General features: G+C 49.4%; 1 protein-coding gene across 2 annotated transcripts; it reads left to right on the plus strand.

Annotated features, from left to right (window-relative positions):
* Positions 1-586: 586 nt before the first annotated feature.
* On the plus strand, positions 587-19,990 carry Nynrin (NYN domain and retroviral integrase containing). 2 transcript variants are annotated; one of them, XM_074068275.1, is made up of 9 exons: positions 587-715; positions 852-1,057; positions 8,844-9,502; positions 9,631-11,220; positions 12,126-12,256; positions 12,404-12,500; positions 14,496-14,597; positions 14,786-14,887; positions 15,335-19,990. In XM_074068275.1, exons 2-9 carry the CDS (start codon positions 869-871, stop codon positions 18,180-18,182), a joined length of 5,718 nt encoding a protein of 1,905 aa, XP_073924376.1. In that variant the 5' UTR covers positions 587-715; positions 852-868; the 3' UTR covers positions 18,183-19,990. The 2 variants fall into 2 exon arrangements, with proteins under 2 accessions (XP_073924376.1, XP_073924377.1); XM_074068276.1 differs by lacking the exon at positions 587-715 and having other exon boundaries at positions 973-1,057; positions 8,844-8,885; positions 9,296-9,502.
* The last annotated feature ends 1,818 nt before the right edge of the window (positions 19,991-21,808 follow it).

Genomic DNA, 21,808 nt, shown 5'->3' on the forward strand with positions numbered 1-21,808 from the left:
AAAACCCTGGCAGCTCCCCTGGCCCCTCCAGTCCTGGGCTGGAGTTGGGGGTGGGGGGCTCAGAAGGGTCTGGGCTGCCTGCCAGGCCCAGGCTATCCCCAGACTTGAGTGGGGGGTGAACAGTCAATGTTTCCTTCCTGCTTGGTCGCCAGCCCAGAGTTTCTTCAGCAGCTCCCCACCCTGTTCCCTTAACCCTTTCCTCCAAAGGAAGGAGTGGCTGAGTCCCTGTTCTCTTGGGAAGCCTGGAGGCCTGTGTGTGGGGTGTGTGTGTGGGGTGTGTGTGTGTGTGTGTGTGTGTGGAACCAAGGTGTCTGAGACCAACTTGTCCTCCTCCTTCTGTCCCCTAGGGAAAGAGAAACGTGGAAGGATATTAACTTTGACCCCTGGATTCTGGCTCTGGGCCCAAAACTTGGATGGAAGGCAGAGGGTTCCAGGATTCTCTCTACCCTCCTCCTTTCCGCCCTGTTTCCCTCCCGCTCCCTGCGCCTCCCGCGCCCCCTTAAGCGACCTAGCGTCTGAGCGAGTTTATCCAAGAAGGCCTGGCTGAGGGGGGACGGGGGCGGAGGGGGGGCGGAGGGGGCGGGGCGCAGGGCCAGGCGGCGGGAGCCCGACGGGTCCCACCCCCAGCTCCAACCCCCGGCAGGAAGAGCTTGTCGCAGGAGCAGCCGCGGAAAAGCCACTGAGCTCGGGAGGGCGGGCGCCTGAGCCGTGGCGGGTGGGTCGCGAGCCTGCGGGAAGGGGGCGGCGGGGTGGGGTGGGGTGTGGCGCCGAAGGGAGGAGGGATGGGGGCTGGAGGGCTGGGGCGCCTCCTGCACCCGACCCGGGTGGCACTGTCGTCTCCCTCTTTCCAGGGCCGGGCGGGGCAGCCATGCTCCTGTCACCCCCGGCGCAGGAATGGTTCATGGTGCAGACAAAATCGAAGCCTCGGGTGCGGCGGCAGCAGCTCCAAGTGCAGCGCATCTTCAGGGTCAAGCTGAACGCCTTCCAGAGCCGCCCTGACACTCCCTACTTCTGGTTGCAGCTTGAGGGGCCCCGAGAGAACATGGGCAAGGCCAAGGTAAACAGCTTCCCTCCCTTCCATCCAGATCGCTCTCTTCCCCTATACTTCAGGAAACAGGGTGCCCAGGAGTCCCCAAACTGGATTCTGCAGTGTGGCTTGCAGGTACTGGCCCATCCTCCCGCCTCCAGATCTGCACACTGGCTCCTTCCTCTGCTTTCTTTTCTGCCCCACCCATCTCTTGCTTGTCACTTCTGTCCCTCAAGTGCCCTGGGAGAGCCTCCACTGTGTGTCTCTCCACAAGACTTCTCTGGCCAGGCCTCAGCATTCACTACCCTGTTTTTACACCTGGGGACCATTTTAAGGCCCTGCATTTCTGTTACCTCTACGACACACCTCTTTGTTCTTCATCAAGACTTTGGAAGGCCTACATCCTTCTGTCTTTTTAAATCCTGGGTTACCCCTCTGAGTGCTAGGATAGGAGGAGGCCCTCAGAGACACTTCTAGAGCAATGCTGGTATTTACAGATGAGGCACTGGGCATCAGAGCTGGTAAGGGTCCTTAGGGTCTTCAGAGTCAGATAAGTTTGGGGTGGTGGGGGTTAGATCAAAACCCAGGCTCTTGCCCCACACTCTTAATGCCCTAGGCAGCCTCTTGCAGGGCTCAGGTGGGATGCAGGTGCTTTGGAAGGCATTAGCCTTTGGGGATGAGGAGAACCTGGGAGGACTGTGGGCTTTGAGACATAAAGTCCTCTGCAAGGGGCTGGTCCTGTTGGACAGGCCAGGTCACAGCATGTCTGTCTTGTGCTGGCCCTGGCTCCTCTCACAAGCTTTTTCCTCTGCCTGGGCCTCTGGGTCTGTTCCCAAGGTCTCCTCTTCCCTCGAAGTCCCTCATCTTTCCCTGCTAGGAATGCTACAAGCTCCCTCTCCCCCAGACCACCTTTCCCCAGACACACTTGCCTTCTAGTTTTATCTGAGTATTTGGTTCCAATTGGTCAAGGCCATGGGTGGGGGAGGCCCAGAATACAGTCAGCTGGAGGGCAGGCAGGCTGGGAAGTTCTTCCCTCAGCCCCTCCTTAAACTGCTGCATCAACAGTTTTCCAGTTCTGACAGAGATGCTGGGGGAGGGGAGGGACGTCTGCCCAGAGACCAGATGTGCAGGAGCCCTGAGAGTAAGAATTTTCAGAAGCTGGGTTAGGGTAGAGTAACAAAAGAACCTCTGGGTTCATTGGATTTCTAATCTTTTTGTTATGACGAAACACCACAGCTCAACCTTTTATGTAGTAGCACTTTATCTTTTTTTTTTTGGGGGGAGTGGTGGTTGTTGCTGGGGATGGAACCCAGGACCTTGTGTTTGTGTTGAAGGTAAGAACAGAGTGGAAGAGGATTCTGGGTAACTCCCAACATTGTTGCACAGACGAACAGAAAGAATAATTTTTTTTTCTTTCTGACCATATTGGAGCTTGAACTCAGAGCCTCACGCTTGCTAGGCAGGTGCTCTACCATCCGTCAGAACGAAGAAGTTTTGGGAGAAGGAGAACAGGGAAGGTGAGGAGGATAAGATTTTTCCCCAGGGGTTAGGAGATCTAGATTTAACATGCTATCACCAAATTATAGCCTAGGTAGAAGAGCATGGTGGAGAGAGTTTGATTGAGGTTTGCTACCTTCTACCTGGGTGGCCTGAGTCAAATAATTTCTCCCTCTTGAGCCTTTTTCCTCATCTATGAAACAATATAAAAATACCTGCTTCATGGAGGGGTTGTGAGAGTCAGCTGAAATGCATGCTTAAATACTTTTGCAAAATACTTTTGCAAAAGATGTCAGGTATTGTTATTGAAGAGCTTTGTAACTGAACAAGTCCTTTTTCTTGTTTGAGTTGTTGTTCTACTTGTTCGTAAAGTGAGAGGCTTGGATTAAATGCTAGATGAACATTTCCCATGTGTAGGGATGTCTTGTGGTTTCCATATGGATGTGGTGTGACTGATCCCAATCCCAGCTATAGAGACACAGAAACTTGCACTGTGACAATGGCCTTTTGACAATGGTCTCTTGTGCATACTCTTGAGACTAGAGGTTGCAGGATGGGCAGAAGGGAAAGGGAGGGGTGACTTGTTTGGGTATGAGTAGAGGAAGGGTTAAGAAAGATGCAGGATTGTGTGGAGAAAGGCCTGGGTGTTTTTACATTATACGCACTTGGTTTTCCAGGAAAATCTCTATAAAACTTGAGTGCTTTTAAATTGTTTTGTGGTGGGATTTAGAAAATATCAAAGACATTGCTATGCATCACGTTCTTAGGCAGCAAAACAAACCCTGGAGCAGCCTGACTTCTGTGAGGTGAAACTAGCAAGAAGAGAGGAGAGTTTTAATGATTAGGAGAGCCCAAGGTCAAGCCCTTTCCGACCTGCTTGGCAATGATGCGAGGATGGGTTGGGCGGCAGAGAGGAGAGGCGATGTGTTTGTCTTTCTCCCTTTTGGAGATGATGGAGGGAGGTGATAGGGAGCCTAAAATCTGTGGCATTGAGAGAGGTGACTTCTGGAATCTGGGTTCTGGAGTCCTGGAACAGAGTGAGGCTTTCTGACTTTGGCTTGGCAGTCAAGTGGAAATCAGTCTGTCCCTGCTGTGGGCAGAACCAAAGGAGTTGGTTGTAGTCAGAGGAGTGCTGGAATTGGCTCCTACTGATTCATTGTTAAAATTTCACAAACTTCGAAAGCCAGTGGAGCAGTATTTATAACCTTCGTGGGAGTATTTACACTACAGAAATTGGCAAATGCTATAAATCAGGGCTATATACCCCAGCTGGCCATGAAACATTTGCCTAATTGTGTTGTGAGCACTTAATTCCTTTTTTTTTTTTTTTTTCAGTATTGGGGCTTGAACTCAGGGTGTACACCTTGAGCCACTTCACCAGCCCCTTTCTATATTGGGTATTTTTGAGATAGGGCTTCATGGACCATTTGCTCAGGGATGGCTTTGAATTGTGATTCTTCTGATCTCTGCCTCCTGAGTAGCTTGGATTACAGGCATGAGCCACTGGTGCCTGGCCCTCTTTTTTCTTTAAATTTAAGTTTTCTTCTTATCAAGTACTACACATTTTAAAAGTCCAAGAATTTTTCAAAAGTTTACAAAAGAAGATAGTGCTCTGCCTGTTCCTCTCAATTCCCTCCTCAGTACCCTTCCTGGGCATCTGCTCAGGCATTTATGCATCTCCAGATTTAAAATATATGTATATATTTATCAATTTAGATGTTGTCTTTTTTTTTTTACTTCCTATTATCATATGTGAGTATTTAGCCCCGTTATATTCCATTTCCTTTTTCTTGTCGATTGGTTATGTTTTAATTTTCAGTTAAATCTATATTTAGTATTTGCTTCATTATCCGTATATCACTTACATTTATGAATCAAAGTATACTATAATTTTGTTCTCTTTTAGCTTTTTGGTTTAATTGAGTTTGAAATCCATGTTTTCAAATTTGCTTGTTTTTCATTATACTGATTGCTAAGTCTTGTACCTTAGTGTAGCTTCTCAGTCAGCCTTCCATTGCTGTGATAAAATACTTGAGATAACTATTTAACAGGAGTGGTTTACTTTGGCTCATGGTTTGAAGGGTTTCTATAGATTGTGCCTTGCCCTGTTGCGTTGAGTCTTTCGTGGCACATATATATCATGGTATGAGCACATGGCAGAGGAGACTTGTTCACCTCATGGTGGCTGGAAAGCAAAGAGAGAAAAAGAAAGGGACTGGTCTCCCAAGATCCCCCAAAGGGCATACCCCCAATGACATGACCTCTTTCTACCAGGCTCTACCTTTCAAAGGTTCCCCTACCTCCCAGTAACACCAAGCTCAGGACCAACACATGGGCCTTTGAAGGACATTCCAGATCCAAACTATAACAGTCTACATTCAAGGTGTTCTTTTGGTTCCCATGTTTTTCTTATAGATATCCCTCCTGTCTGGTCATTTGCCTTCCTGGCCAGCAACTTGTCATCCTGAGATTGCAGTGTGCTGTCCTCCTTGGCATCCCATTGCCTTTTTTCTCAAATTCTTTGTTTTGGGACCACATGTCTTTCTCTTTCTTGGGTCAATGAAGTGCATCCCTCAGTAGTTTCATCAGTTACTATGTGGTTCTGTGGCAAAGGGTATGCCGATGACTACTTCCGCTGCCTTGTGTCCTGAGCCACATGCAGTCTGCTTTGGTTTCCCTCTGAGATGACAATTGTCATCCTAAAACAGTGCCAGCTTGTAGCCAGTGGTCAAAAATATTTGTTGAATGGATGAATAAATTCTGAAACTTCTCTTTACTGTCATCCTGGAGATTGTCTTTGTTTCTTTTCCATGTTGGATCTCCTTTCTTGGTTTCCTTCCTTGATTTACTGGCAAATTGCTCTGCAGAGGTGCTGTGGTTTGAATGGCTTCTTGAAAACTCATGTTAAAATTGCCATTGTAGCAGTACTAAGGAGTAGAGCCTTTAAGAGATGGCTAATGCCATTATTGTGGGAGTTGGCTAGTTATCATGAGACGGCTTGGTTATACGTTTGGTCTCCTTTTTCTGTGTTGCACACCCTTGCCCTGCCACTGTGTTGTGACATGAATTAGAGGTCTCTGCCAGATGCTGGTTTTTGGACTTCCCAGCCTCCAGAATCATGAGCCAGATAAATTTTTGTTTATTATAAATTACCCAGTGTATGGTATTTTGTTATGGCAACAGAAAATGGACTACGTGGCTTCCTATAAGAAACCTTTATAAGAGGAAAATGTTGCAGTGCACATTTTTGCATGTCTAGGTTGCTTATCTGAAGGTCATTCAATTGATAGTTTGGCTGGTATTGAGTTATAAATGAGAAATTATTTTCTTTCAGAAATACAAGGGCATCGTTCCATTGACATCTTGCTTCCAAGGACTCTTGTGTGTGGGTCTGTTTTCATCCATCTGTGGGTTACTCTGATGCTCAGTGGGACCTTCTATCTGGACTCTTTAGATCTAGGAAATTTGGGGGGGACACTTTGTAGATTTCCTCCCCGTGACTGATTCAGACATTAAGCTTTCTGGAGATCCTTTACTTTGCTTCTTTTTTCTTTTTTTTTCTCCCTTTTCCAACTCTGGTTTTTTGCTCTGTTTTCTGAGGACTTCCTCAATATTTTTTCTTTTTCCTTTTTATTTTGTGGTACTGGAGATTGAACCCATGACCTACAGCAGAGACACACTCACAGCCCTTTTGTTTTTGAGATAGGGCTGTTAACTTTGCCTGGGATAGCCTCTAATTTATAATCCCTCTGCATCTGCCTCCTGAGTAAGTGGGATTACAGGCATACACCACCATGCTCAGTTTAACCATTTCATTATGTTTTTGATGTCTGAGAATAATTTTGTTCTTTCTATTTTAAATTCTGTTTCTTTAGTTTTGTTTTCTGTACTAGGGTTTGAACTCAGGGCTTTGTGCTTGCTAGGTAGACACTCTACTGCTTGAGCCATACCTTCAGCCTTTTTTACTCTGGTTATTTTGGAGATGAGGGTCTTGCTTTTTGCCCAGGCCGGCATGGACCTTGATCCTCCTATTTCATTCTTTTCTCAATTGCTGGAATGACAAGTGTGCACCACTAGGCCCAGCTAAAAGCATAATCCTATTCTTATTTAGTATAAGCAGACAATGAGTGATAACTTACTTAGGAGAAAGGAGAATCCTAAGTCAGAGGTTAATAAGGGACTTTGATAGGCCCAGTACAGTATGCTAATGTTTGGTGTTAATGTTTTTATTTAACTTACTAGTTGACAAAGGATCTGCGTAACATTGGGTGATGTTTTTACAGATATATTGTTCTTTTTCTATTCATCTGTATCATTTATCTATCCAGTTGTTTGTATTTTTCTCATTGTTCTCTACTTTTTTGGAGGAAAAAGGTCCAGGTAGTCTCTAGGTCCAGAGTTGTTCCAGGTATTTTTTAGGCTGTAAATGCCTGTAGTTTCCTTGTCTTCGCTTGCTTTTCAGCATAAATAGCATCAAGGTTAGGAGCCTAGACTTTGGGATCAGTTTCTGCATGTGATCTTAGCCATGTGGCCTTCCTTTCTCATCTAAGATGGGAATAATTGTGATTTCCATATAGAACTGAGAGAGGGAAAAAAATGAGAATGTGTGTAAACTGCCTGGTACATAATAAGTTCTAAATAAATATTAGTTCAGATTATTTTAAAAATTATTTCATTTGGGCTGGCGGCATGGCTCAAGTGGTAAAGTGCCTGCCTAGCAAACGTGAGGCTGAGTTCAAACCCTCCCCCTCAAAAAAGAAAAATTATCTCAGTTCTTACATCTTTCAATAAAAAATTGAGTAGTTGATGGAACAATAAATACTCTAAACTCTTTTGGAAAAAAAAGTGAAAGAAGCCACCAATAACTTCTTCCCCAGCATGCCTCCTCGTTTTTACATGTTGTTTCTGTGTCATTGGGGTGTGGAGTACATGGGATGGGGGCATTTGTTAAGGTCAGCATTAGCCACACCAGGTCAGATTTACTTTTGCTGGGCAGTGGGACCAGTCAAGATTTGGGTGGGAGGGATTGGCTTGGGATGTATCTCATGTTGGTTTTGACTGCGCATGGGGTATGTTTCAGGCTCTTTCCAGAAGGCGTTGCAGGTCTATGACTTAGGCCAGGTGGAAGAGGTAAGCAGTGGGTCTGAGCAGGGAAGGATGTCCTGGGTACTGAGCAGAGGGGCTAGTGTGATCTTCAAGATCTTCGCATCTTGGAGATGCGAAATGGAACATTTGTTCCCTAATGGAACTGTCAGGGAAAAGCAAGAAGAGAGATAGTGTCACAGACACAGGGATGTGGGATGACGAGGGCAAATGCAGCCACGTGTGCTGGTGAGTTAAGTGGGAATTCTCGTGCTTCCTTGGCTGTGCTGGTGGAACTCAGCCAGAGAAAGGAGGAACCTAACCTCTCCCGGGCCTTTTCCCTGAAAATATGAGGCCTTTGTCAGCTAGAGAACCAGAGGCCTTCCTTCTGGTTAGACGTTGTGTGTATCTGTGAGGCGTTCCTCTGGACACTGCCGAGCAACTTATCTCTCCTCTGTCTCCTCTGGGCAACAGTTACCATGGTTACATGTACAGGTTGTGCTAGAGGCCTTCTGGAGGGGAATTAAGTCAGAATCCCACAGGATTACCTGGTAGTCATTGTGCATTCAGCCAAAGGAGGTGGAAAGAGCTCTGGTTTCAGAGTCAGATAGACATGGACTGTGGCCCTGGTGCAATCACCCTCAAACAGTGTGCACTTGGGTAAGATGCATAGCCCTTCCAAACCTGTGAACAGGCCACACTAGCCACTGTCCTAAGTACTTTCTATGCACCACCTCACGGAAGCTTCAAGGAGCCTAATGAGGCAGGAACTATCATTACAGATGGGGAAAGAGACAAGAGGGGGGGAATAAATAACTTGCCCCAGGCCGCGCTAGTTCCTGGCACATGGAGAGTGCTCAGTGGTTTGTGGCTCTTTCCCTGCTATCTGTCACACAATTCTGGAATGCCAGAGGAGGAATAGACCCAGTTTAACCTGCCATTTTAGAGGTGAAGAGACTGCAGCCCTGAGACGATGACAGATTTAATGAGACCAAGGTGGAGCTAGAACCATGTCGCTTGATTCCAAGCCTGGGCCTTTCCTCCTTTGTGAGTCTCCCTCGCGTCAGTATTCCCTGGAAGGAGATGGGGGTGTTAGGGACATGATCAGGGAGAGAGTGGGAAGTAGGCTAGAGGAGGACATGAGCTTGGCAAGGGGCTAGTCTTTGGGGTGGGAAAAGCAGAGCTAGAGCAGCCCAGTAACAGGCTGGCTTCCTTTTGCTCTCCCTACTGTGCCCAGGAGTATCTGAAGGGCCTGTGTAACCCGGAGCTGTGGAAGGAGGTTCGTTACCCGCCAATCCTGCACTGCGCCTTCCTAGGGGCCCAGGGCCTCTTCCTGGACTGCCTCTGCTGGAGCACCTTGGCCTACTTGGTGCCTGGCCCCCCTGGCTCCCTGATGGTGGGGGGGCTGACTGAGTCTTTCACCATGACCCAGAACTGGCTGGAGGAGCTGGTGGCCCGGCTGCGCTGGGGTCCTGCTCCTCTACTGACCCCTCGGGGGATCTGGGAGGCCGAGGTGACCCGGGCCTTTGGGGCCCTAGTGTGGATCCGTAGTGACCAGTATGCAGGGGACCTGTTGCGGCTGCCCCCAGCAGTTCAAGAGCTGCTGCTGAGCCTGGTGCGGGATGCTGCGGGCAAGGAGGACATCATTGAGTGGCTTGGTCACTTTGGCATCTCCAACACCCACTCCAGCCCAGGGGTCCTGATCTTCCCTCGCCAACAGCAGAAGGAAGGCCCGGGTATGGTGTCAATGGGAGAGACTCCTGAGCCCCTCCTGGAGATGGGGACCCTTCAGAATGGGGGCTCAGAAAATCCAAAACGATTAATGAGCCTGGGAGCCGCCAGAGCCCTGGTCCCAGCCCAGAGCACACAGCAGGAGACAACAAACCAGCTGGTACGGTAAGTTCTGGACAATAAGTCTGGCTTCTCTGACCCTACCCCTTTTCTTTCCCCCACCCCAGGAAATAATAGTAGTGTAGGACCAAACTGGCCTTCCCACCTTTTCAACAAACTTGGGCTTCCTCCAGGGTTGGTTCCAACAACCAAGGTGGTACAGACAGTGCTCGAGAGGAAAGGCCAGCGCAAGCCACCAGCAGTCAGGACTCTGCAAACCACACACAAGCCTTGTTGCAGAAAAGGCAGGTCCAGAAGGTGGAAGATAAACTCTCTTTCCAGCCTCCAGTGTCAGCTCTGGGTGTGTGTCCATCCTGGAAGGCCTGGGCCCCGGGTCCAGCCTTTGGGCCTTTGTGGCCTGGGACTATTGCTGCAACCTTCTGGAGAATCAATGAGTTGCATTCTCTCCACCTGGCCTGGCTCCTGTCCCAGGCCTGCTTCAATTTTCCTCTCTGGCAAAGGCCGTTGGGCCCCATTCAGCTGAAGCTGCCAGGGCAGAATCCTTTGCCCCTAAATCTGGAGTGGAAGCCGAAGGAGCTGGTGCCCCTGCCCAGTGTGGAAAGCTCAGCTTGGAGACCCAATAGGAGGCTAGGAGGAGAGCCAACCCTACAGAATTGCCTGAGGCCTGGAACCCCTCCAAAAGTTGTGAGCTTATTGGTGGTTCCAGGGGGATCTGGTGTGAAACAAAAGGCTAGTCCAGGACTTCCACAGATGGAGTTACCTTTGACATCTACACTCCAACTGCAAGCGGGAGTTGAGTTGGGGGATCAAGGAAGTGTTGTGTTGGATTGTAAGGGCCTGGAAAAGGGGTCCTTTCCAGAGCCATCCACAGAGCAAGGGGCACCCATAGAGCAAGGAATGCCTACAGCTCAAGGGAGGCTGATAGCCAAGCCAGCCCCTGGAGCTCAAACAGTGCCTGAAACTCACAAAGTGCCAATAGCTGGTGTAGCACCCAAGGCTGAAAACACACCCGCAACTGAAGGGCTGCCTGCAGTTTCCCAAGTGCCTACAGCCCAAAAGATGTCGGCAGTGCACGCAGAGTCCACAGCTCCCAAAGTGCCTTCGGCTCCAACAAAGGCAGCAGCTCATGTGGTGCCCACAGCTCCAAAGGGAGCCATGGCCCAACCAGCACTGGCATTGGCAGCTCAAGCGGTGTCCACAACTCCCAAAACTCCCACAGCTCAGAAGACACCTGCAGCGAAAACATCATCTGCAGGTCCCAAAACACCCAAAGGTAAAGCTGGGCCTGCAGCTAAAACAGCTTCTATGGCTCCCAAAACACCTGCAGCTTCCAAAATACCTGCGACCCCCAAAGCACCTGCAGCTTCTAAAGCCTCCAGAACTCCCAGAATGCCTGCAGCCCAGGTGTCCACAGATGCAGGGCCAATCTTTGATGTAGCCAAACTTCTGAGTGAGGTCCAGCCTGCATCCAGGGGTAGTGTCTCCTTACTGAAGGGCCAGGGGGAGGCTGGAAGGCAGGGCCTCCAAGCCAGCAGCACCTTGGCCCCCAGCAGCAAGCACCAGTTTCAGAAGGAGGGTCTCCTGGGGGCCTGGGAGGAGGCTCCGAGGCAGCCGCCCCGCCACCCACAGGCAAACAACACAGTGACCAGCTTCCAGAGGTACCACGAGGCCCTGAACATGCCCTTCGAGTTGAACTTGTCAAGGGAACCAGGAAACCAGGGGTTGCGGCGAGTGGTCATTGACGGCAGCAGCGTGGCCATGGTGTGAGTAGGATGGGCACTGGGTGGGCTGGGGATACTGGGGATCTGGGCAGGGTATCCCTGGACAATGGCGTGTGGGCATCCATCCTTTCCTGACCTCCATGTGGGTGACAGTGTTCAAGTAGAAGATGGGAGAAGTGGCACATGCTGCATGGTCACTGCATGGTAGGCAATATGCCTCTGATTCTCCCAGCAGCCCTCCAAGGGCACGTTTCTGTTCTTTCTCTTTGATAGATGCAGAAACAGGCCCAGAGGTGAGGAATCTTGCCCACGGTCCCCGAGTCAGCCAGGGATTTGCGTTTAGATCCGTCCACTGCCAAGGCCCATGTTCTTCCCAGGGAAGCTTTTAACCTTTAGCCCAGACTTCATGACTCAACCTAGATCCACTCTGAGGCTTTTCCTGACCCTGCCTGTCCTTAGCGATTTCCATTCCTTCACAGTGCTTTCTGCAGTAGAGGTGTTAGTGCAGACAGGTGCAAAACCAATTCATTTGTCACATGGTAGAGTAGTTACCTGTGCTGAGCATGCTCTCAGCACACAGTAGGTGGTCAGAGGTGGTTTTTTTTTTTTTGCTTTTAAGCTCTAAACTTGAGCTCTTTGAGTATCAGGGCTGCCTTCTTCCTCTTATCCTCAATGTTTCTGCACTCATTTGTGCACATACATGCATGCACGTGCATATGTGCATGTCTGCATGTGCACACGTGCATGCACTTAGGGTTTGGAAGAGCCCTGCATGCAGTGGATGCTCACAGGATGTTTGAGGATGGAGGGAAAGGAGAAGTTTCAACTTTGGTGTTGAAACTGCTCTCCTGGCTGTTGCCTGCTTGTGGGCTCCAGGGCTGGCTCTGAGGGAGGAGTGGTGAGGCAGGACCATTCTTCCTGCTCCCTCACTTCCCACCACCCCACAGGCATGGCCTGCAGCACTTCTTCTCCTGCCGAGGCATTGCCATGGCTGTGCAGTACTTCTGGAACCGAGGTCACCGAGAGGTCACTGTGTTTGTACCTACCTGGCAGCTGAAGAAAAACCGGAGGGTAAGAGGTGAGATGCCAACTGCCTGTCAGCCCTTTCAGCATCACCAAGCTTTTCTTCTCCCTGCCTTTTTGCCCCACTCTCCTACCACGCCACCATGGCTTTTCCCACTTACCTTTCCTCTGACCTTCTCTGTCTTCTGCCTTTCACCCCCAGAGAGCCACTTTCTGACAAAGCTCCACTCACTCAAGATGCTTTCAATTACCCCCTCCCAGCTGGAAAATGGCAAGAAGATCACCACCTATGATTATAGGTATGCTGTTCCCCAGGCCTCTCTCTCTATGGGGCTGGAGGTGTCCTGAATGGTGTGTCAGGTGCAGTCTTGCCTCATCTCCTCTGGAGAGATGGAGGCAAATGTGTCAGGGGTCATGTCCAAGAGGAGGGGTGGGGCTTGGACACCAAGTGAGGAGAGGGCTCAAGGTCAACTGTTCTCATGCACAAGGGTCACTCCCAACTTTGGGATTCTTGTTTTCCATTTCCCTGTGTTATCTGGCTTTCTTTCCCTGTTTCTTACTGGCCAATACTCATTGCTTTGTATTGGATGAGCCTCGTGCTTTGAGTGAGTGTCAGAGGTGTGCAGGCTTTTGGGTGCTGGTTTGGGTTGAAATTCATGTTTTAAGGAACACCTGCGAGAGCACACAAGGAAGGGGTGAGGATAGGTAAGACACCTAAAAAACTAGCTAGCATTTGTTGCCCTTAACGCAGAGAAACTAAAGCAGATACCTTAAAGCAACTGAGGCCAATAGGAGAAGGGGAACAGGTACTAGAGAAAAGGTGAGATCAAAAAGAATTAACCTAGAAGGTAACACCCACGCACAGGGAAATCAATGTGAGTCAATGCCCTGTATAGCTATCCTTATCTCAACCAGCAAAAACCCTTGGTCCTTCCTATTATTGCTTATACTCTCTCTACAACAAAATTAGAAATAAGGGCAAAATAGTTTCTGCTGGGTATTGAGGGGGGGAGAGGGAGGGGGTGGGGGCAGGGGGGAGAAATGAACCAAGCCGTGTATGCACATATGAATAATAAAAGAAAAATGAAAAAAAAAAAAAAAGGAACACCTGCAGAATTTCCTCCCCAGAGTCCTGGTACTGGGAGGAGGTGTGTATGTGGCTGTATGTAGGTGGAGCTCTGAGCAGGGCTCTAGAAATGGAGTTAGACTGGCCTGGTCTGCCTAGGGGAGTCTGTGACCCTACCTTTACTGGATCAAGGAAGGGCCTGCCATAGTCACTCGCCCTAGGGGGAGTTGATGTCTGGCAGACAGAGATCTTGGCTTCTCTTTGGCACCTCTCATGCTGGGCAAGGAGTCATATTTCTTTCCCACTTTTCCAAAGAGTTAGGGTCCACCCAGCCTTCACTCCAGGGAGGGGATATGCAGGGCCACTTAGGCATCCTTCCTTCTAGCCCCCCTATTTTATTTTTTTTGACAGCACTGGGGTTTGACTCAGGGCCTCATGGTTTCTAGGTAGGCGCTCTTACTGCTTGAGCCACTCCTCCAGCCTCTAGCTTTGGGTAAAGTCTTTAGAACCTCTAAATTCAGACCCTTTTGAGGGAAGATGATTTTTCTGCAGAAGGCACCTCTGCTGGGCACTTGTGGAATAGCGCATGCTTGGGGTAGCCAGGCATGCTATGAAAATCTTTAGGGAATGCTGAGAAGTAGGTAACCTTTCCTTTCTTTCCTGGTCACATCCGTCATTAGAGGAGAGGTGGGCCTTGGATAAATGCCTTTGTTTTTTCAGATGTGTGTTTGTATGTGTTAGTATATACATATATATATATATATGTGTATATACACACACATATATATATGTATGTATTGGCATGTATATGAATGTTGTGCATTGGTGAAGATTACTGGAATATTTGGGTGCATGCTGTGTGACAGGCACTGAGCTGGACACTTCAATACATCATCTTGTTCAGTTAAATCATCACAGCAATATAGACTGAATGTTTTATCTCCATTTTACTGTGCAAAAAAGGAAGCACTAAATATGCATATGTGAATGTGAACAAGAAGGTGGCTTTCTGTGTCTTTTTGTATAATAGGAGTGTGTTTGTATATACACACCTGTGCATCCAGGTCCACCCTCCTGGGGGCTGCTGGTGATCCTAGATGACTGACCACAAGGGGAGGTGCTTTCATCTCCACACCTTACTGTGGAGCTGCTAGTTCATTTTCCTAAAGTCTCTAGAACTTGAGAGGGCTGGTTACTGGGTGATTAGTGGTGTCATTTCTCTCTTCAGGTTCATGGTAAAGCTGGCGGAGGAGACAGATGGCATCATTGTCACCAATGAGCAGATTCACATCCTGATGAATAATTCCAAGAAACTGATGGTTAAAGATCGGTGAGCTGCTCCCTGGGTGCTTGAGCCTGTTGTCCCCTGACAGGGGAGTGTTGGGGCTGGGAGAGGAGCCTTGTAGTAAGGCTTGTCAGAATTGACTAGGAGATGGGGGGTGGGGTGCCATGCAGCAACAGGGTGTGGGTGTGTCAGGGGCTCGTCTGTGATCATGCTCCTTTCTTTCCTGGGTCTAGCCTACTGCCCTTCACCTTTGCGGGGAATCTCTTTATGGTACCAGATGACCCCCTGGGCCGTGATGGCCCCACCTTGGATGAGTTTCTGAAGAAGCCAAACAGGTAATAGGCCTTTCTTGCCTCCCAGGCTCTCTGAAGACTGATTGGAAACTTCCCCTTAGTGCTAGCCAACATTTGCTTAGCATTCATTTCACGAAGTGGAAATGAGCTTGAGGTTTGTCTGCTGTGGGTTGGGCTCCCTTCACATGTTGCAGGTCCCCCCACCCACTGAATGCTCATCCTGGGGTCATCTCTTGTGAAGCCATTGGTTTAAAACTAATTTAAATTTGTCTTGGTCAGTGAGCCTTCAGAGCACAGAAGTCTGTAATGTTGAGCTTGTGACAGGTATAGGGAGTTGAGCAGGTATATGTGGGCAGGGTTCTGACTGAACACATGCCACGTAGGAGGCTGTACACTTAGTTCTGTGGGGTGTCAACATATGTGGCTTTCCTGTTGGATGACCTCTGGGGGTGGGCTGCCCCTCTCCCTCTTCTGCCTGTTTTGGTATAGGTTGGACACAGACATTGGCAACTTCCTGAAGGTGTGGAAGACCCTTCCTCCCAGTTCAGCTAGCATGTCTGAGTTGAATGATGATTCTGACCCTGGGCCTGTGGAGGATCTGCAGAACATGGAAGAGGTCAGAGAGGAGAAGGAGGAAAGGCAGGACCAGGAGCAGAGTGAGGGGGAGGAGATGCCGAAGCCAGCTGAGGAGAACCTTGATTCCTCCCTGGCATCGGTGTTCAGAGTGGAGTGCCCTTCCATTTCAGAGGAAATCCTCCGGTGCCTCAGCCTCCATGATCCCCCCGATGGGGCCCTAGATATTGATCTCCTGCCGGGTGTGGCTTCTCCCTACTTGGGCATCCCCTGGGATGGGAAGGCTCCTTGCCAGCAGATTCTCACCCAGCTGGCCCAGCTCACCATCCCCAGCAACTTCACAGCGCTCTCCTTCTTTGTGGGGTTTATGGACTCTCACCGGGATGCCATTCCTGACTATGAAGCCCTTATGGGTCCCCTGCATAGCCTCCTCAAGCAGAAGCCAGACTGGCAGTGGGACTGGGAGCACGAGAAGGCCTTTCTGGCCCTGAAGCGAGCCCTAGTGTCTGCCCTCTGCCTGACAGCTCCCAACTCCCAGTTGCCCTTCCTCCTGGAGGTGACAGTGAGCCAAGTGGCACTGACAGCCATCCTTCACCAGGAGCACTCGGGAAGGAAGCACCTCATCGCCTATACCTCAAAGCCCCTCCTGCCCGATGAGGATAGTGAGGGCCCCCAGTCAGGGGGGGACAGCCCCTATGCGGTGGCCTGGGCTCTTAAGCATTTTTCCTGCTACATCGGTGATACCCCAGTGGTCCTGGATCTTTCCTATGCCTCCCGGACCACTGCAGACCAAGAGACACGGGAGAGCCTCAGGGTTTCCAAAGCATGGTTGATCCGATGGTCCCTCTTGGTACAGGACAAAGGCAAGAGGTCTCTGGAATTGACCCTTCTCCAGGGAATGCTGGGGGAAAACCGACTGCTGACACCTGCTTCCTCAATGCCTCGTTTCTTCCAGGTTCTGCCTCCTTTTTCTGACCTGTCCACTTTTGTCTGCATCCACATGTCAGGTTATTGCTTTTACCGCGATGATGAATGGTGTGCTGGCTTTGGTCTCTATGTCCTGTCTCCCACAAGCCCCCCTGTCTCCCTTTCCTTCTCCTGTTCTCCTTACACACCTACCTATGCCCACCTGGCAGCTGTGGCCTGTGGCCTGGAGCGCTTTGGCCAGTCCCACCTTCCTGTGGTTTTCCTTACCCACTGCAACTGGATCTTCAGCCTTCTGTGGGAGCTCCTGCCCCTCTGGAGAGCCCGGGGCTTCCTCTCCTCTGACGGGGCTCCACTACCTCACCCAAGTCTGCTCTCCTATATTATATCACTCACCTCTGGTCTCTCATCCCTTCCATTTATCTACCGAACCTCCTATCGGGGCTCTCTCTTTGCTGTGACAGTGGACACACTGGCCAAGCAGGGTGCCCAAGGTGGTGGACAGTGGTGGAATTTGCCAAAGGATGTGCCAGTCCCTGTAGTGACTCCCTACGCTATGAGCAAGAAGCCCAACTTGCTAGCATTGCAGCTGAGTGACAGCACGCTGGCTGATATCATTGCCAAACTGCAGGCTGGGCAGAAGTTATCTGGCTCCTCCCCCTTCAGTTCTGCCTTCAGCTCACTCAGCCTTGACCCAGAGAGTGGTCTCCTTATGTTCAAGGGAGATAAAAAGCCCAAGGTCTGGGTAGTCCCAAGGCAACTTCGTAGGGATATGATTTTCTCTGTGCATGACATTCCCATGGGGGGCCACCAGAGGCCAGAAGAAACTTACAAGAAGTTGCGGTTGCTAGGCTGGTGGCCTGGGATGCAGGAACATGTGAAAGATTACTGCAGGAGCTGTTTGTTTTGCATCCCCCGAAATCTCTCAGGTAGTGAGTTGAAGGTTATTGAGTCCCCATGGCCCCTCAGGTCGACAGCCCCTTGGGCAAACCTGCAGATTGAGGTGGTGGGACCAGTCACTGTAAGTGAGGAAGGCCACAAGCATGTGCTTATTGTGGCTGACCCCAACACCCGCTGGGTAGAAGCATTCCCACTGAAGCCCTACACGCACACGGCTGTGGCCCAGATGTTGCTTCAGCATGTGTTTGCAAGGTGGGGTGTTCCTGTGAGGCTGGAGGCAGCCCAGGGCTCCCAGTTTGCCCGGCATGTCCTGGTGAGTTGTGGGCTTGCCCTGGGAGCCCATGTAGTCACCCTGAGTAGGGATCTTCAGTTCCCCTGCCTAGTGAGCTCAGAGGCCTACTGGGAATTCAAGAGAGCCCTGAAGGAGTTCATTTTCCTGCATGGCAAGAAGTGGGCGGCCTCTTTACCCTTGCTACATCTGGCCTTCAGGGCCTCGTCCATGGAGACCACGCCATTCCACGTCCTGACTGGGGGTGACATGAGGCTGACTGAACCCTTGTGGTGGGAGATGAGCAGTGCAAACATTGAAGGGCTCAAGATGGATGTTTTCCTGCTTCAGCTGATTGGGGAGCTGCTGGAACTCCACTGGAAGGTGGCTGAAAAGGCAAGTGAAAAGGCTGAGAACCGGCGTTTTAAGCAGGAGAGCCAGGAGAAGGAGTGGAATGTGGGTGATCAGGTCCTCCTATTGTCCCTTCCCAGGAATGGCAGCAGTGCCAAATGGGTGGGGCCCTTCTATATTGGGGACAGGCTGAGCCTGTCACTCTATAGGGTGTGGGGCTTTCCAACCCCAGAGAAGCTGGGGTGCATCTATCCCAGTAGTCTGATGAAGGCCTTTGCCAAAAGTGTCACACCCTTGTCCTTTAAGGTCTTTGAGCAGTGAGCTAGGGTAGAGGGGGAGCCCCTTGCCCCAGGCAGTGCTCTGCTGCTAGGCCTCCCCCTGCTCCAGGAAGTGCTCTCAGCCCTTGGAGGCCCTCAGTTGTGCCTTTTGTAGAGAAATTGCTTCATAAGGCTTTGAAGAATTGCCTTGACCTAGGGATGAGTGTCCCTGCAGAAATATCCCCAGCTTGGGGTATTCAGAGATTTGCTAAAACCTGTCAAATACGGGCCTCTGGCAGTTTTATACTAGGGAGTAGAAAGACCCCTTCTAAAGTAGGCCAGGCTCAGTCTCCTCCAAGTATCCTCTTCCCCCTTCACACATATACAGGTGTGTGGTGTGTGTGTGACCTCTTCCCATTTTACACCAGGCTGGCTAAACCATGAACCTCTGTGGCTCTGGACTCAATTGGAACCATAGTCCTCTTCCAGACAGAAACCTCCTCAATTTCTATAAATTTGGAGAGTCTTGGTCCTTGGAGTTGTCACTGACATAAACCTACATGGGCTGTGGGAGGCAGCTGCCTCCCTAGCTGCCTGGTCAGCTTTCTTAGGCCAGACTTGGCCTTTCTGGTCATTAAGAAAGAGCTGCAATCTTCCCAGGCCTTGAGGGCAGTGGCTCAGGGTGGGAGGATGACCAGCCATGAGCTACCCATTTATCAGCATGGGAAAGATGGGATGGGGGGGGGGATGGGGTGGCCTACCTCATTTGACTCCAGCTGATGGAGACAACTCCAGACTCCTGCTGTGATGCTGTCAACCCCTCAGAATCAAGGGTCTGATGCCAAGCATGGCATCTCCACCTGAAGAGCTGCTTCTACCAGACCAAGGGCCTCTGCCTCAGTTTCAAGTGGGGGAGGTGTCTGAAGTGGGTGGTCTGGCACAGCCAGATGCTCCCAACCCTTCCAGCCCTACCCCAAAGTCCACAGTCCTCTACACCTTCTGTCTCCACTGTTCCCTGCCTCCCTAAACCATACATAGTGTGATTGTTTTGTCTGGCTCACCCTGTAGTCCTTTGGATCTGCCTTCTGTGTAGAGTGAAAGCCGAGCTCTCTCAGAAGTACTCTGCAAAGATTACTCTCACAGCGAGAGTGGGTTTCTCATAGGGGTATGTGTGTATATACTCATCCCTCTGAATTGCTGCTGTTGCTGACCAGCTACATAGGTGAGGCCAGCACCCTGTCTCTGGTTGGGCTCTTTTAGTAGCTCATTTCTCTAGGCACTCAGCCAGTTTTCTGGCCCAGCTCAGATTTCCAGAACTCTTGGCATTGCAGAGAGCTGGAGCCAGAGGAGAAATTGCCATTGAGTCCAACTTGCTTGTTTTATAGTAGAGGATAGAGGCCCAGAGAGGGAAAATGACTTGCCCAAAGTGACACAGCCAGTTGGTGGCTAAGCTGGGACGAGGATTAAGCTTCCTGACTCAGTTAACCATGAAAAGCATTCTGGCAACAGGTTCAACAAGAGAACCATTCAAAATCCTGTACCGATATTCCATCTCCCCATTTTTCAGCTCTTGTAGACAAACTACCTGGATGTTATCCTGAAACCAATTCCAGCTGTTAACCCTGCCCAGGAGTGACTGATGGGGTGATAGCTGAGAAATTGAAAGGTTAGTGGTAGGATTTTTGCATATACTCCATTTCCTCGCCCCACCCACCTGTGCTCCTTTTCCTTCTCTTCCTCCTCTTTAATGTTGTGTCTAGCCACACTCTCCCTCCCTCCAGGCTGTGTGCATTCCTATTAGCTACACTTTTGATCTTATACCTTTTAAGTGAATTTTTTCATTTTATTTGTCAATAAATGGGTTAAACTGGAGCCAATATTCTTTTTTTTTTTTTTTTTAAGCTTCAGACTCCACTAGGTAGTAAGGAGGATGGGGATAGTCATGGGGTATGGCTTGGATGTTTCCCAGCTGTGTATGTGTGTGTTTGTGTGTGTGCGTGCGCGCGCAGAATTTAAGCCTGGATAGTGCCTTTTCAAGATCACCTGACTCAAGCTTTTGGTGTACAGGTGAGGAAATCAGGGTGCAGAGAGTGATGTGCTGAGTAAGACCCTCACGGCTGGTTCACAGCAGTGTTGTGAGAACTCAGGCTTGGTTTCCAAGCTACTGCTCTGCCTGTGCATATGGTGGAAATGAATATGAATGGTACTTGGTTCCAGAATTGGCATTAGTGCTAAACCAGCTGACATACCAGAAATCCCATAGACCTTGGTTTGGATTCTGGCTATGAGAAAACAGGACAGATATGTGGTCTGAGGCTGGTTTCCCCATTTGTAAAATACATGACAACAATTCCTAACTGATGGGATGATGTGAGGTTTACAGAAAATAATCTGAGTGATAGGCTAGTGTGTTCCCCGGGGGCAGAGTGAGCATTCATCATGTACTAGCTGACATTACTCTTCTGCCTGCACTGGGAACCCTTGTTCTTTTTCCCTTGGGCTCAGAGGCCTTCTTACCCCCAGGCAAACTTCTGACATTGGACCTTTGCTACTTGCTGCCTTTCTCACCTGTCCAGACTTCCGCTGGCACAGGTGTGCGGTAGTAGGAGGAGACGTACCCTTCCTGAGAAGTACTCTTCATGTGTCACCGTCATTCATTCACTATTTATAGTATAGCTACTGTGTGTCAGGCTCTGTCTAGCTGTGGAGTGGGTAACAGGTAATGTGCTTGACATGGTGTCTGTCCCATTGGAGCCCACAGTCAGGTGGGGAAGAAAGACAATTGAACAAACACATACCGTTACAGGATGATGATAATGCAGCAGGGCCTGGAGTTACATGTCATTCAGAGAGGCCATCCGAGAGCCCCTTCACCAAAAGCAATACATCCACAGTTAGCACAGGCCAAAGAACAAAAGATTCAGAACTCTTAAGTGGAAGACTGACTGGAAAGGTGGTCAGCAAGATCCTTTCATTTTCTATTATAGATAACTTTAAGCAATAATCACGTGCTACCCACACTGTTTTCTGAAGATTTTCTTCTTTGTTGTTGGATGAGTTACAAGGTCTGAGTAGAGATTTGAAATTCCTTCTTTTCTGGAGGAGTGAGTAAATAGCTTGTCCACAGTTCAGCACCTTGAACATTATAGACTGCTAGCCACTGCTTCTCTCATTTATACTCATCATGAGTTTTTCCTTCTCATTCGGGGCACTGGCAGGTGGGCCTCCCCATCTCCAAAAGAAATACTATAAAATTGTAGTATGTAATATATCTATAATGCAAACTATAAAGTTTTCCTGTTCCTATGTTAAAATTTATATAAACCCCTGTGAGGGACCACCTAAGGGACTCTCCTAGCAACTATTTACTAAATCCTTGTGTTCATGGGTAAAAGTTAATATGCCTGGGAGAAAGAGACGTTTTAACAGGTAAAGAGCCACTTGCAAACAAAATAAACATACTATGTGTATTTTTTATTTCTTTTTTTGATCCCTGGGACACACACATCTCAATTTGTTTGCTCTTTCGTATGGTAACAGCAACTTATATTAAGTACTTCCTCTGTGTCAGGCACTATTCTAAGTGCTTTCCAATCCTGGAGGCAGATATTCATTTTCTAGGTAAAGAAAATGAGTAACTCACTGAAGGTCATGTGCATCTACTAAGTGAGAGGCTGTATTTGAACACTG

This window comes from Castor canadensis, chromosome 3 (genome assembly GCF_047511655.1).
Source record: "Castor canadensis chromosome 3, mCasCan1.hap1v2, whole genome shotgun sequence".
Classification (NCBI taxonomy): Eukaryota; Metazoa; Chordata; class Mammalia; order Rodentia; family Castoridae; genus Castor; species Castor canadensis.